Below are 16,273 nucleotides of genomic sequence, written 5' to 3'. Positions count from 1 at the left end.
TTGCCTAGCAACAGCATTCAAGAGTTAAACCACTTGAACGCCATGGCATATTGTGAGCGATTTCACATATTGAAACACAAGCACCATTTGAGAACAGTGCCAATTCCTCCATGGCTGGTTGAAAAGAGTCTCTGGTTTGTTGAACATTTGTCTTATGTGTTTCTCTTTCAGTGTAGTGACCGAGGTCTGTGGAGAGATCGGCGAGTTCACATTTATCCATCCCCTCACTGGCTGGATCCCAGAAATCAGTCCTATAAAGTAAGGTCGTCATTGGTTTTCCCTACTCTACCTCTGTCTTCTGCATCTGTAGTTTTAAATGATATTCATGAGTGTTCCCATTGATTGTGTCTTTTTACTACTTTTGCTTTTATTTTTCCTCACAAGAAAAAAAGACTGTGAGAATCAAACAGACTGTTTAATTCTTGGTAGTTTAGCACAATAAAGGCTATGGCCCTAAATGCACTCATACATTCTGACAAGCTGTGCATTTTTTCTTCTCAAGCGTACTATTTTATAAAGTATACTGAAGCAAAGAGAGAGAAGTGTATCTCTGTACAAGCGTATGGGGAGTCACTCTTTGAGAGAAGATGATTGAGGGAGAAAATGGAAACAAAGAGGTATATAATAAAGGGGGAGGAGAGGCAGTGTGGAGTGGAGAATCTCAGCTTGTCAGTGATGGAACTTTAATGGGGCAACAGTGTTTCGGAGTAGAGCTGGGGAGTGTTATTCTCTCTAGCTCAGCAGGTTAGCTGCTGTTAGTGGGCCGCCTGGGGAGTCTATCAACACGTACAAGCACCGAGCATGACCGTGGTTGTGTTTTTAGATTGATTCATGACACATGGATTTGCAGTCCTATATGCGTGCGCACACACACACACGGATAGGATTTTAGGTATAGATATTTATTTATTTCGAACATGTAACACAAACAGAAAAATTAAAATGGCAACCAATACTCAATGAATCGATTAAAACAAGCAACAAAAAATTGAAAGTTACAGGCTCAAAAAGGAGTAGGAGGAAGTATAAACTTATTGTTTCCTACCCCTTCTCAGACAGTTAATTAATTAATTAATTTATGAACTCCATCACTTACACATATACATACACTTACATATACATACATGCATATTCATATTTAATAAATATGATGTGTGTATGCGTATGCACCTGCACACAGTTTATAAAAAGTAATTCAAGTTGTGCGTACAACACGGAAGTCGTATTGTGTCAGACAGACATGAATGTTTTCAAACTCTTTCTTACACCGCTGTAAAATAATGTTTTGTGCATCCTCTTGAAACAAGAAAAGTTTGTGCAATGCTTGAGTTCCTCATCAAACAAAAAGTGCAATTCTATCAATATTTGGTCTGAAAAATTAAAAATATTTAGTTCATATTCACAGTTTATGTAGGGGTTTTTTTTGCAGGTTGGCATAAGAAAGTTTGAGATGTTCATTATTCTCATTGACACTTACAATCAACATAATGGAACTATAATCAGGGCAGGGTTTGGGAGGGTCAGTCTCCTTTAAAAAGGTTTCTGTTTTTAATTTACATTTTAATGTTTCTATGCTGTTTAAAAAAAGTTTTTATGCATTGTGTAAAGCATGTTGTATTGCTTCTGTGTGTGACATATGCTTTACAAATAAACCTTGCCTTGCTTTCCTTCAGTAAAAAAAACATTGACTAAAAGATGTGTTGAGGTAGAGAGAAGATCAAGCAAGAGGGAAATGCTGATGTAAGAACTGCAGCCCATGTATTGCAAATAGAAGGACAATAAATACACAACAACAGGACCAGAAACTGCAGTAGACTCAGGGCTAAGATGGAGTGCAGAAACAGTACACTTAATTGGACGCGGAGAAGTCATGTTTGTGTAAGTGTTGTTAGCTCAAAAAATAACATGAGGGATTAACTGTAATGTATCAGTTGTAATTTTGTCTTGAACAAATAAACAGTCAAAAACTCCAGGGAAAAAAACTGCTAAAAAATTAGGTTTATCACAAAAAGGGGGATCTAAATAATATATCTATTATTTTGAAACGTAAGAAAAATAATGTTATCCCCCATAGCCTGCAACAATGCTAATTTATTCACCCTTTTTTCAGATCTATATATCTGGCAAAAACCTGGGATTTCTTACAAGACACCATCCCCATATTTACACACCCAGATGAGAGTCTTCCAGAGACGAAGCTTCAGACTGCAGATCCAGCTGCAAGGAGAGATTCCAACTTAAGTGACAGCAACAATCATCTGCCAGAGACAGATAAAAGTAAAGGTCTGAATTGTACCACAGTCACAAACACCCACAAAAGGACACACAGACACGGAAAAGCATACATGCATCTCAATTACACACTCTGCTTGCACATTTAATTGAGTAAATTAAATCAATCATCCATTAGATTGTAATGATTTGTATGCACATAATACTTTTTCTACAGCATAATAATCAATCAATGCTTTGATTAATGATGTATACTTTATGTGTTGTGTATCTGTGTATACGTGCAGTAATCAAAGGTGGAAAGAAATTGAGTACATTTACTCAAATACAGTACTTTTAAGGGATATTTTGCAGATTTTCAACCAGCTTTGTATCAAAACAGTGACGTAGTAGTTTATATCATTTGGAGGAGTTTTGCCGGCTCTCGGCTGACTAACCTAGGCAGTGCTGATCGAATATAAATTATGGGCACGTTACTGCACTTGCCTACCTTTACTAGTTGCAACATTAAAGTAATTAACACATGTATGCATCACTGATCATAATCCAATAATATATATTTTACTAAAATGGGACATTGTACATAATGAATACTTTTTATAGCTTGTTACTTTGAAATTTTGAATGCACGGCTTTTACTTGTAACAGAGTATTTCTCCCCACGGGTTTTACAATTTTTACTCAAGTACAAGCCCTGTGTACCTCTTCCACCACTGGCAGTACTTTACTTTATACTGTATTTGTACATATGTGAATGCACACTGTGTGTGTAAATCTCTGTTTTCCTCCCCCTGCATCCATAATTCAGCTTCTATGGAGCATGAAGATGAATATTTCATTGTCTGACAGAAACTCGCACTTATCAATGATTTCATTCTCCTGTAGAAGTAATTACCTTCATACTTTTACAGCATCCATGGTGTTGCTTGGTGATTTACTTCATTTCTGGGAGAAATTCTGGGCCTAAGGTCACTACGTTCCATAATGCAAGATTCCTCAATTTCTCAGCCCTGCTGCCTCTTTCCTGTTGTTTCAAGAATCACTTCCTGTTTTCCTGAGCTCATGTTTTATGGAGCGCAGGGAGGGTTAATGTGTGTATGGTGCACTATAAATAAACCAGCAGAGGGAGCAGTGGCAGGGTGAATTATTTGGTGTTCCCGCAGGGCAGAAGAGCGTCCAAAGTCAAATGTGGTTATGTGATGCATGCAGGATTGAAACATGTCCTCAGAAAAGAGCGTTTGGCTTGGAGTTGTTTCAGGTCATTGACGTAGAGAGAGAGAGAGAGAGAGCGAGAGCGCGTGAGAGAGAGAGAGAAAGACACCCCCCCAATGGCTTCAGTAAGGTTGTCCAATTAGTGGAAGGAAAAAAAAATTAATTCGAGTTATGACCACATCATGGCATCCTTTGTGGCGACTGGACCACAATATGAATTAAATTTCCTCTCTCTTGCACTTACCCAATTACCCTTTCTGATAGTAATCTGGCCCTTGGCTTATCCTACAATTCCACTTGTTGACAATCGTTAAGGTGTGCGGTGTGACCAACATAATCATATGCATGCCCAAAGTATTATTATATTTATCACTGCGGAATATATATCACATGGTGTTCACATAAATGCATTTAAAGACACAAAATAAATCCCACACATTATCTCTCTCTCACTGTATTGATGGCCAATGTAGTATTTCATTGAAATGCAGAAATTGAAATGTACAAAGCACTATCCAGTGTGAGAACCACTTCTCTGTTCAATTCTTAATGTGTAGCCTTTATATTAGTCTCGCGCTGCTCCCATCTCTCTTCACCATGGTCCTTCAAATTGATTTTCCATGTCTCCTGGCACATGTGCTCCTTATATGATTTACTCTAAGATGCGCCATAGGGGGCAGGGCCATCTATAGACAACCTAGATACTCGCTTGTTGACTTATTTATACCTGTGGAGGCCAATAGTGCTTTTCACATCTGAAATGTTACAATTTATTGTCTTTATCAGCTTTACTTTTCCTTGGTAGATGTATTAATCATTTTAGTCTTTCAACAAAAGGTAGAGTGTAGTGATATGTTTCCATAGTGCAGTGTGTAGTAGTGCCATAGTGCGTGCCTGTGTGAGTCTGCATATTTTGGCTTTACATATACTTATGTCAGTTCTCTTTGTGTGTGTTTCTCAGGTATCCCTGAGGTAGTGGTCTGTGCCAGCTTCTACCCATTACAGCCACATTACAATTCCTTTGGGTTTGGACAAATGGTATGTCTTTTCTCTTGCTCCTGTCTTGCTGGCTATATGCATACAGTTGCTCATTCTATGCAGGTGTTGTACTTCAGTCACACCATTACAAGACACATTTGCATCCATGAAAATTTGATTTCACCTTCTTTAGCAGATCTTCATACAGATTTGGAGACCCACAGTAAGGAGATTCACATTCTGATGCAAATACTACATAGTGTGGATGCAATCTGGTCAGAATCAAAGATGTGGAGGGGAAAAGCAAACTCTGTTGTTAGTAGTTGTATCAATGACCTTCATAGAACAAATAATACATTTTAAAGGAGCTCTACAAGATATTCAGAACATTAAAATAGCAGCAAACAACTATTTGCAATGTAAAATTAAAGTGGAGTAATGCCATCCTGAGCAGGGAAAACCATGCTAGCTCTGTGTTAACAATCAGTGCTTTTCTGTTTTTTGTTGTGGTAAAACAGTTGGGATGTGGGTAGATGTTAGTGCATGTGTGTATCCCACTTGCTTGCTAATTGGCACTGCTCTGCACTGCGCTTATACTGCCGTTACAGCTGATTTTTAGGATGTTGTCATCATAAAAGCTTATCGCTCACCCTCCTGGTTAACACTGTTAGCTCTGTCAGCACTGTTGCTGTTGTTAGCACTCTTTATGGAATTAGCACTGTTAGCCACTAGCTGCGGGCTCAGCGACTCTCATGTTAAAAACAGTGTCCAGAGAACTCATACACTCTGAATTGAAAAATTGCATAGAGCTCCTTTAAAGTTCAACTTTCATGGAAATAGCTTTTTGCTATTCACTTTTGAAATGGCCAGATTTTGCTTTATTGAAGCTGTAATAGTAGCTTTAATTAATAATTATTTAAAAAAAAAAACAAATCAAAACACTTTCCACCAGCTTGAGCAAACTTTCTTATTTTACAGCTAAACAGTACACTAAAATACCTTTATGAAAACATATGAGGTGAGAAACAGGCAACGCAGTTACAAAATTTGAATTCATATTTGATCAGCGCTGCATTTTTTGACAATTTGGAGCAGCGATTGACATGATTGACAGCTGTGTTAGGGACTCATTGGCTCTGATTGGTAGTGTTTGCTGTGCCCTGGTAAGTTCTAGCAAATGCCATTAGAATCAGTAGAAGGAGAGACATGTTTTTTTCACAGATTATCTGTCTCATGTACTTCTTTCAGAATATAGTGACAGTTTCAACAAATATTACAAACGTTATTTTCATAAAAGTTACCAATTGTAGCTTTAACTCATACTTATTAATGATTTTACTCTAAATGTAAAAACATAAAAGTCTGTCAATACCTTTTAAAATATGCATGTCTTATTCACCTCTGTTATAGAGCACAGTAATGTAAAAAATGTACTGAAGCCCCAAAGTTATAGTGGGTGGTGGAGATGAAACACAACAGTGCTTGTGACCTGGGGGCATGTGTTCTATTTGGAAGCTTCCACTCAACAGGCTTCACTTGTTTTATTATTTACATCCATGCTACACAGGGCTAATTGGGGGATAGGATTTTCTTTCGTTGGAGGTGCTTTCACCTCTACTCTTTGTCTCATCTTTGGTCAGAATCTCCTTTTGGAGAATTTGACTTGTTTTACCTGCAGACTTAGTTAAAGTTGACAGTGATTTTTTTTTTTAACTTTTCATTTATTCAACACAAAGACAACACAGAGCACACAACACAGAGGAGATGTTCACAAAAAAGTCACATACTTGTCATACTTTCAACCTTTTCATGTCCATATTCAGCACTACTAAGTACACCTTCAGTGGCAATATTTCCTTCCGTAATGCACCTATTGATCTGGCATATACTTAAAACTCTAACATTTATAGTCTAATGAAAAGAGCACAAGAAATGTACAAGTCTAACAAAACAGTAATAACAACAAAATATAAACTAAAGTTATAACCACAAAAACAAAGGGGAAAAAGAGGTAACTAGAGTTCTGACATTGCTTGTATTAATGTGGACCATTGTTCATTAAACCTGTCCATCTTCAACTGTAACCTTACTGCAGTTTTTTCCATATTAAATACATTCCTCATCGGATCTCTGCAGTAGCCTACCTCAGTAGCTTAATCATTTTTATATCTTTCACATTATCCAGAGTGATATCCACTGTGAACAGTGCTGGATTTAATATGAAGTCCATACCTAATAACTACTTGATTTCTCTTTGAATGTTTTTTCCAGTATTCCTGGATTTTGGGATATTCCCATAATTTTTGTGTGGCATCCCTCACCAGCACGCAGCCCCCCCAGCACATCTCAAATGTGTTTCTGTATTTTGAAGTGATTAATGGAGTTTTAAAGTACACTGGTGAATGAGCAGTTTTACATTCATTTCAGATTCTCTCCGTACACAACTACTGGTTAATTTCGGTCCAGCTTTGAATGTTTCCTCCGCTTTGTAAAAGAATAAGGGATAATAAGTGGGAAGATATTTTAAACTGCATATTTTCACAGCTACTCCATGTCTGTTTATTTTTGTGCATTTGTCTTTATGTGGTCACACAGGCTAATTCCTCAGAGTATCTTCGTCACTACGGTCTCTCCTTGCTGTATAGCCACATTGTCCTGTTGACCAGAGCCCGGGCATGCCAGCTGGAGGCACCGCCCAAACCTCCACCTGTACCCAGATGGAAACTCATCCGCCAGCAGAGGGAGATTTTGGTCACTGATGAGCCACGGAGTGCGTGAGAGACAGTGAAGGAGGCAGTAAAATAAAAAATGTTAAAAATAATTTTGGAAAAAAAAAAGTTGATGAGGGGGAAACCAGGAGGAGGATGCAGGGGAGGATATCAAACAGATAGAAAAGCACAAATTATGCGATAGAGTGTAGGTGAATGTCATAAATAAGTATGACTAGAAAGGGAAGCGAGTGCTAATGCAGAAGATTTAGAACCTGCAGTACAGAGGGCACACAGCACCGCATGCTGAAATGAAAAAAAGGAGGAGGATAGCTACAATATTTCTGTAATGAAAATAGCTGCTGGCTCGGGCATATCTGACATTAGCTGATCTCTGGGTGAAACAGAAAAGCAGTAAAAAAGAGTCAGAGTGTGAAAAAGCAATGCAGGAATGATGTGTGAGATTTTTTTTTTCTTATATTTCTCTTTTTGCAGAGCTTCCTTTGTCAAAACCAGAGCAGTTCATTGAGGTTGCCAGCCCTTTTCTCTCCCACCGTGTCAAGAGCAGCGTTGGCCTGATCCTGGAGCTGTGTGTACACTTAAATCATCTAAAACTGAGAAATGAAACGAGATGAGTCTTTTGCATCGTCCTGCTCCTCTGCTCTTTTAACTGTATGATATTGCTTGTGGTGTATTTCACTTTTCTATGGCTAACCTTCACTCTGACCTCACTGTAGAGGAAGGAAAGCAACTAAACAGCTTTTGGGAATCAGAAGACTGAATTATCATGATCACACCAGTCTCTTTTCCCAATTTCTTCAAGTATCTCCATCTCTTCCCCCAGTTCTCCATGCAACAGGACAATTATGCACAAGTAGCCACCGAAAGATTCAAACTGTACAGGCATTTTTATTTTTTATGCCTCTGCAGCAGTGATAACCATGGTCAGAGGCATTATATTTTTGGGCTGTCTGACTGTCTGTCCTATTCTTGTTAATGCATTGTCTGTAGAACGCCTTGAGGGGATCACCTCAAATTTAGCACAAACGTCCTCTTGGAGTCCACGATGATCTGATTAGAGTTTGATGGTCGTAGGACAAAGGTCAAGGTCACTGTGACCATATCTGTCTCATACTTGTGAAAATGATATCTCTAAAAAACCTTGAAAGAATTCCCTCACATTTGGCACAAACATTCACTTGGACTCAACAATGAACGTATTCAAATTTGGTGGTCAAAAGTCAAAATTCATCATGACCTCACAAAACATGTTTTTGGCCAAAGCTCAAGAATGAATATGCCAATTAAGACAAAATTTCACACAGATGTCTTATAGAATATAATAATAAAGTGATGGCATTTTATATCCAAACAGTTAAAGGTAAACTTCACTGGGACATCATAATGTTCTGCAAAAACACTTATCTGACCATTATTCAACATCTTAACTCAGGAACAGAAGGGGAGACATTTAGTCACATACTGAATTGGTGACACTAGTGATAAGTTAGTTTTTATTTGACTATTACTACACTCAATTAAAGAAACATTTGCCAACAAGCTTAAAAAAAAGTCACGGATCCAAGCAGTGTTATGCAGGAAATGCAGTTGCATTTGATGCCTATAATGTGACATGCATGAGGCATTTGTATTGCTTCTAAACTTGTTGCCATGAGATGAGATTTATGTATGTCATGATTATTATATAATGAATGTACTATATGCCCACATAACATGTAGCATGGATGTGTGTCTATGTTTGTCAGAGAGGCCAAGCAGAGCGCTCAGAGGAAACATTCCTTTGGATCCCCTCTGGTGTCCATTGCTGAGAGAGAGGAGACTGAATGGCGAGAAGGCCTCGAGCCTGATGCAGCTGAATGCACCACTAACTCACCAAACAGCACAACAGACAAAATAGAGGTACATAAAATTACTGTCTTCTGGGGCACAGAGTTGATTTATACATTCAGTGTGTGTGGTTTGAACATCTTACAGAGTATCTTGTTGTTGAACACATAAGTGCAATTGATTGTAGTAACTCCAAGCCTTTTATTTAAAATTACCCTCAACTTAAAAAAAAAAATGCGTTTTCTTGTGTTTATGTCCCCTAAAGTGTCTGACCTTGATTATACTGACTTATGTTCTTGCAAAGTTAGTCACTAGAGAGGTGATTTCACATCCCTCAACTGGAGGGCACGATGTCTGTGCTTTTCCCTAAAATCTGAGATTCAAATGTATGCCAGGCAAGCTAGATTAGATACCTCACTAATATCGAAGCCAAGAAACACATATCCACAGGGGAACAGACTTTGACACAACACTGGCAAAGAATCTTAAATCCTCTAGCGCAAAGCAGATTTGTCCATGCATGTTAAGTGTGTTTCAAACTAATACTCAGTGGCCAACAATTAGTCTATAAGTTAACAAGCAAACAAACAACATAAATGAATAAAATATGCTAACTCACATACCATTCGGCTAGTTGCCAATTTTGGCACGCAACAGACTCATCATCTGAAGCTTGGTCTTACTGAGGCTTAACCATGTTTCGCTGAAATGCTCTTCTGAGGCTAACACTGGGCAATCTTGATGTGCACTGTTCTTCCACTGGTCTAGCTTTACTAGTGCTTTGCCAGCACTGGAAAAAACTGAAAGGAAGACCTACTGTAAGCAGTGGTGGTGGGCAGATCCAGAATTTCTTAATGGGGGAGAAGAATAGATGTGTTTCCAGCCCCTTTTTAGTTTTTTTTGTTTTTTTGACTTTTGATGTGACAAAACCAGAGTCTGGATAAAGTAATGGACTTAGCTATGGTGTCTTCACTCATTGATTTAGGACTGCTGTGTAAAAGCCTTGAGTTTGACATACATATTTTAAAGAGAGGGTGGAGCTGTGGAGGAGAGAGGTGTGGATCTAAATCATAGACTGTGGCCTTGCAGACAGCCTGTCACTCAAGTTTCCCTGCCCTTAATTATGTGTCGCTGTAGGCCTTAATAAAATGTAACCTGGTTATAAAAAAAATTGTCCTCCATACGTTTGCCAATGAATCTTGAAATTAGCCACAGAGACCAAAACTGGTTTTTGATTCAGGCTGTAAACATGTTTATTTCTTCTGTACAGTTGAGCATTTTAACATGGAAGTCTGTAGTTTGCCCCAGGAATGAGTCCTAAAACCTGAAAGTGAATTTGCAATAGTAGTAGTACTTTCGGTTTCCTTGTCTCAGTCACTGGATTTTTGAATGGGATTTTGGTTAGATGCCTGAAAAGGGGTCTGTGATAAACACAAGCTTCAGAGGCTTACACATTCTGTTCCACAACATAAAAAATGTCAGTAAAAACTTTAATGTGTCTGAAAAAAGGCATTTACTGACAAGTAGCAAAATGAGACTGCATACCGTTAACGCACCGAATCATGCCAAACACGGCTTTACAGTTTCGTAGTGGCAGCGATGCAACCATATTGTAGTTCATTTATAGCCTTACATGAGGTTTTTACTTCTGGCCATTGCATTTCGGCTTCAAAAATCCTAAGTGTTCATTTGTGAAGATTATCTAAACAAAATGAATAAAGAAAACAGAAAAATCTTGTAGGCTTTTTGAAAAGGGACCTAAGGCAATGCTGCCTTCTTCAGCTTTGGACTAAAGAAAATGTCATCCATGGGCATCTATGAGGATTGACTGGCTTCTTGAGCCAGCCTCAGGTGGTCATTAGAGTAACTACAGTTTTTTGAACCTTTCTTATTTCCTTCATTTATCAGTTCCATTTGGGTGGCTGATTTGTTGATAACCATGTTAAACAAAATATAATTTAATGACATAGTATTTTTTAACACTTTACATCATGTCTAAGCGGGAGTTTAAGTAGGTATCAGGGTAAGCATAATAATGTTTGTCCAACAGCTAAGATAGTAGCAGCTGTCTGCCAGATTTTGTTGCCTCTTTGTTATTTCCTTGTTTCATTTTTTTCTTCTCCCACTCCTCTCTCTACCCTGTAAGAATGCAGTTGAAGGCTCATCAGCGTAACTGTGTGTCAGTGACAACAAGGCTGCCATCCCCCAGTCTCAAAGTCACTTCTGTTGTCTCCCAGCCAGGCCACCACTGACCAGGGGCACATTTGCACTAAAGAGAGAACCAGTGTGGGAAAGGAGGGGAGGGTGTAGAGCAGCAACAGAGAGAGACACACAGTGAAGAGGATAGAAACAAAGATGGAGAGGAGTAAAGACGGGGGACAACTGTACAGAATAAGAAAAGAGGGGGACGTAAAAATGAAAAGAAACTGACAGCTGGACGGGGAGAGATGAAAGCAGAGCAGGAAACAAGGAGACGGGAAGAGAGAATCTCTGGTGTGTGGCGGTGGTGAACGGGGCGTGTGGGTTTCATACAGGGAGAGGTCGTGTACTGTGCTGATGAAAAAAGCAGTGCAATTAGATGGTGAGCCATCAGTGTCTGTGTCTCCTGGGGGGTTCATTATTACACTTCACTCCTAGCATACAGAGAAAAAATAGAGTTCATATTAATCGCCCTCTTGTGTAACTGTGACCAGTTATAGAGCGGTTAGGCTAGGGCAGTATGGACACGCTAATTTGATGTGTCGTTTGATGGGTGTGTGTGCGCACATGCACTCGTGTGGATTGGTTTGTGTATGTGTCATATGTGTGCCACATTCTTACTCAGTGTGTGTTCCCACTCTTCGCAAGCACGTGGTGGGTCATGTGCTGAGAGGACCGTACAAAAGTGAGAAGGAGTTTTTTGCTGGTTTGACCCCTTCCTGTGTATCTGTCAACTCTGGCTGACAGTTCCAACCTCTGTGCCTAGCTCCTACAGTATAAGACGCCTGTGTCACATGATCTCCCTAAGACCCTCAATGGCCAAATTACTCAACATAATGTGGGTAAAATAATTAGATCCTGGTTTAACTCTGCTCTTTTAACCCATTTGAATGTGGGGTTTAAGATCTATTCTGCAGCCAGCCACCAGGGGGCGATCCAGATGTTTTGGCTTCACTTTTGGAGAGCTGTCATGTTATCCATCTTCATTTTACAGACAGTGGTCCATTCTGGGCTCTGAGATCAACGGGTGTCCTTCTGTGAACTGTGAATAGCCACAAAGAGATCTTGATTATATTCGACATGTTTCATGTATGATTTCGGGTAGACTTCAGAGGAAAATGTGAAATATATGGAGACAGTCTCTTGAGGAGCAAAGACTTAGCTCTGGCTGTGTAAAATAAAGCCCCATGAAGTGTGGGATTAAAGAAATGCGCCCTCTTCCACCCGTCAACCCATGACTTTGATTTGATCACAGAAAAAAATAGCTTTCCCCTCCGACAGTAGTGGCTTAAACTCCCAGGAGCATGTGTGTAAGATCCATCACTCTCAATGTCCTCTTACTGTACACAGGTAAGAGATCTAATAAACAGCATGCTGTGGGTGGACAGGACATACCATGCCTTCGAGCTTGGCTCAGAGTTTTACATCCTCTTGTGGCAACACATACACGTTTTTTTTTTTTTTTTTTCTGCAGCAAAAGTGTTGCTATAGTGGTGAAGAGGAGGTCAAGTGTGCCTCCCTATCACAATGCCTCTTTTCGTCTGTCTGGGTCTCCGAGTACTTATTCAAATAAGCAGTGACTCACACACATACAGACACACACACTCACTCTGACTCATCAGAGAGTCTTGGCTGGGGTTGCTTTGAAGTTACATGACACAAAGCCGTAATTCTTTTTCAGAGTATACTGTTGGACATTCACCAGGGTTTTTCCTCAAGGGAGCATTATTTAAGAAAAGAACTTCAAATGAAAGGGCCTGGAGGAAAGCTCACTCAGTTAAAACAGGTGTTCTTGCACTTGAGTCCAGCTTCGTTATTGAAGCAGCAGACAGTGATGCCCTTTTCCAGACACGTCATCTTTTGCCTTGCTGAGACAGAAGAATGTGTCATTTGAAGAATTCATTAGTGACTCTTTAGCTATATTTCTTTATTGTGTTGGACAGACGAGCATGAAATCAGAGCTGTTGAGTAATTCCCCTCTGAGAGAAGTAACATGCTAAACAACATAATAACTCCTCATCTGTCACCGAAAGTCGAAGTAAATTAGAGCTGGTATACCCTGGTGGTGTTTTTAGCGGGAGAGGAGCAGCCCTTGTCACATTTAACCGCGTCTCGTGTCCCGTGGTGTTCGGCTAGAATGGCACAACACCACAGCTGGCATGGAATCACTAGAGGGCGGAGGCGTATCTCTGGCAGTGTTACTCTATCAGCAACTCACTGTTCATGCCTCTCTAACTCTCTCTCTCTGTCCCTTTAGGTTACTGCAGAGGACAGGAGAAAGGACGATGATGACATCTCCAATGGTAAAAGCTGTTCCTTCACAATACTGAGTCCCTCATTCATATTGAAAATAATCTGCACTCTATCTGCACACATCATTTTAAAGGTTCAGTGTGTCAGATTTATAGGGATATATATGCAGAAATGGAATATAGTATACATTGTAATCTCCTGAAAATAACAATAGTTGTTTTTTCATTATCTTAGAACGAGACATTTATATCTTCATAGGGAGCATAACTGCTCCTGTAACTGAAGTCAGATATTAAGCTACCAGAATGGGCAGGTCATCATTAATTCAGTTTTATTGAGAATGACGAATGTAGTCGAAGGTCTTCATTTTGGTTGACTCGAGCAGCGTCTGTGCAGCGTAGTCCAATTAATATGATTAGAAGTATTTCCATCTCTCGCCTCCACTTGCTTCATCTTTCTCTCTCTCTGTGCTTCCGTCAGTTGGCCAAGACACTTTGAAGAAGATAGGACTGTAATTATGCCTTATGACAACTAGCCAATTCACTGCCTTCTCTCTGCCCCCATTTAGTTGCTTAGTAACACCTGCAGTTTGAGTTAGCGGACCACCATTGCTCAGCAGCAGAGACACTGGCCCTCGCCACCTCAGCTTTCTGATCAGACTTCTCACTTTGAGAAGAGCCTGGGGGCTGAGCAACTCTATGTGTGTGTGTGTGTGTGTGTGTGTGTGTGTGTGTGTGTGTGTGTGTGTGTGTGTGTGTGTTTTGGATGGAGAGTGTGTTTGTGTGCACGTCTATGACTTTGCTCTGCATGCATTGAGATAGTGGGAGTCAGTGAGTGGGAGTATGGAATGTGCATGTGCGCTTACACTATGCCATTATGTGGGAGTTTGGCCAATTCGGCTCACTGTGTTTAAGATAATGATTTAAGTCTCGGATAACTTGCTATGAGTCACAAGAGGAAAGGCATTCTGTTACTCGCAGCATTTTGCAATGGGAGATTTAACAGGCAATATCTATTTTGTGGCATGAAAAGCAGCAGTCACCTCGGATGCTACTCAGCTTGATAAGAACATGTTTTTCCTAGGTTGAGATGACACAGATTTGCATTAGCAATAATGGATGATAATAGATAAAGGACTTTGCTTTGTAATCGGTCTTTCAGCTAGGCAGTGGTATACTGCAGTCCTGCTATCTCACAAGCAAATGTCTAGCCCAACAAAAATGTTTATAAAAACAAAACTTAGGTGAAACCGAAGAGTAGAATTTGAATGTCCCTTCCAGATCGGCCTAAAACTGCACCGGAGGAGCCTGTAACTGAGGAATCCTCAGTTCCTGTCAAACCTGTCCTACAGGAGACTTGGGTGGACCTGGATGACTTTGCAAAATGCTTTCAGTGAGACTCACGCACACAAATTATACTGTAATTGCTTTTATTGATTAAGATGAAAAATAAGTGCCATTTATTTGTGTTTTTCTTCTTTTTCAGGACTCTCTTGGTGTTCCATAAACCACAGATCTACCCGCACCATATCCACAAATCTCATTTTAAGGTACAGTCTGGATCATTACAAAACCCAGTGACTTATTTCTGCGTGTGTAGTCTCCAGTGCTAGTACTTGCTAATGTGTTTCAACTCATTAATGTTGTTATTCTTTGATATATTGTTAATAATTTAGCTGTTGTCGTCTGCAGAGCACCTTGTTGTCCAAAACTGCAATAGGAACTAACTGCACTGGATCATCTACACACTCTCTTACCACCATCCCTGTGACATGGACTGTAGCAGGCCCTGAGGTACATGCATGCAAACACACGAAAACACACCAAGAGTTGCACATGAGCACATAATTTGCAGTGTATGATTCAACCTAGTACATATATAGTACCCACTAAAGAAACTTAAAGATCCAGTGTGTACGATTTAGTGGCATTTAGCGATAAGGTAGCAGAAGTGAAACTTCTCCTGTGTGCCAAGTGTTGATGAGAACAGCAGTGGCCGACTTAGTGCCGGGTAAATAAACACTAATGAAAACATACTTATTTCCCATTTCTGCCAATATATTCCCCTAAATCCTACACACTGGGCCCATAAAGTGCCCTGTGGAGATTTCTTGTAAACAAACATAAGTTACATTTCGTCTTACAGCTGTCTTAAATTGTGCCTATGATGGCAAATTGTTGCATTTTTTCAATGTGTTACCAGTGGCTGTAGATCAGTGTAATAGTTACAAACTAGGGATGATAAAAATTAGTCAACAATTGATTAATCTTTGGTGAAGAATTTAATCAGACGAGTGAAATTTAAGTGATCAATCTATAGGCTATGCAGTGCTGTCAAAGTATATGCTATATGTTGCTGTGATCTTTGAGACCAGGGACCTTCTCATAGAACCTACCATAAGAGCAAAGAAAGACAAAGGAGATATCACTAAATACATGTACATGGACAAACAAATATTTTTATTTGACAAAAACAATCTTAAGATCCTTTTACCAGAGTTTTTGAAAGCTTTCACTCGCATCTCACAGGTTTAATCAGCAGATTAAATTTTCTCAGTTGTCATGGCAATAACTAAGATTTAATGCTTGGAATTTTAGTCACATGATACAGTAAGTAGGGAGATCATAACCCCAGTCTCTGTTCAAGGATGAGCAAAATCATCTCCGGCAAAAAGCTGCTAAGCAGACCTTGAGTTAAGAGTGTTTTTCTCAAACTACTTTTTCCAAGGACTGACATATGAAAGACTGACACAAGTTTTGCTGCCATAACATTTTCGGAAGTCTGTATCAGTCTAAAGTCACAACAGTAGGAACAGGTCATTTACATGAGGACCAAAAGATTCA

General features: G+C 39.6%; 1 protein-coding gene across 1 annotated transcript in view; it reads left to right on the top strand.

Annotated features, from left to right (window-relative positions):
• adgb (androglobin) overlaps positions 1 to 16,273 on the top strand; it is a 58,872-nt gene that overhangs the window by 9,542 nt on the left and 33,057 nt on the right. Inside the window, exons 7-16 of the mRNA XM_088089125.1 lie at positions 172 to 258; positions 2,111 to 2,283; positions 4,406 to 4,482; positions 7,018 to 7,192; positions 7,626 to 7,719; positions 8,897 to 9,050; positions 13,435 to 13,480; positions 14,711 to 14,822; positions 14,916 to 14,979; positions 15,122 to 15,223. Coding sequence (XP_087945251.1) covers positions 172 to 258; positions 2,111 to 2,283; positions 4,406 to 4,482; positions 7,018 to 7,192; positions 7,626 to 7,719; positions 8,897 to 9,050; positions 13,435 to 13,480; positions 14,711 to 14,822; positions 14,916 to 14,979; positions 15,122 to 15,223 — 1,084 coding nt within the window. The remainder of the gene's footprint in view (positions 1 to 171; positions 259 to 2,110; positions 2,284 to 4,405; positions 4,483 to 7,017; positions 7,193 to 7,625; positions 7,720 to 8,896; positions 9,051 to 13,434; positions 13,481 to 14,710; positions 14,823 to 14,915; positions 14,980 to 15,121; positions 15,224 to 16,273) is intronic.

The sequence above is a fragment of the Plectropomus leopardus genome, chromosome 16 (assembly GCF_026936395.1).
Source record: "Plectropomus leopardus strain MGB_pleo_1.0 chromosome 16, ASM2693639v1, whole genome shotgun sequence".
NCBI classification, from domain to species: Eukaryota; Metazoa; Chordata; class Actinopteri; order Perciformes; family Serranidae; genus Plectropomus; species Plectropomus leopardus.
This window is presented reverse-complemented; position numbering and strand designations above follow the sequence as displayed.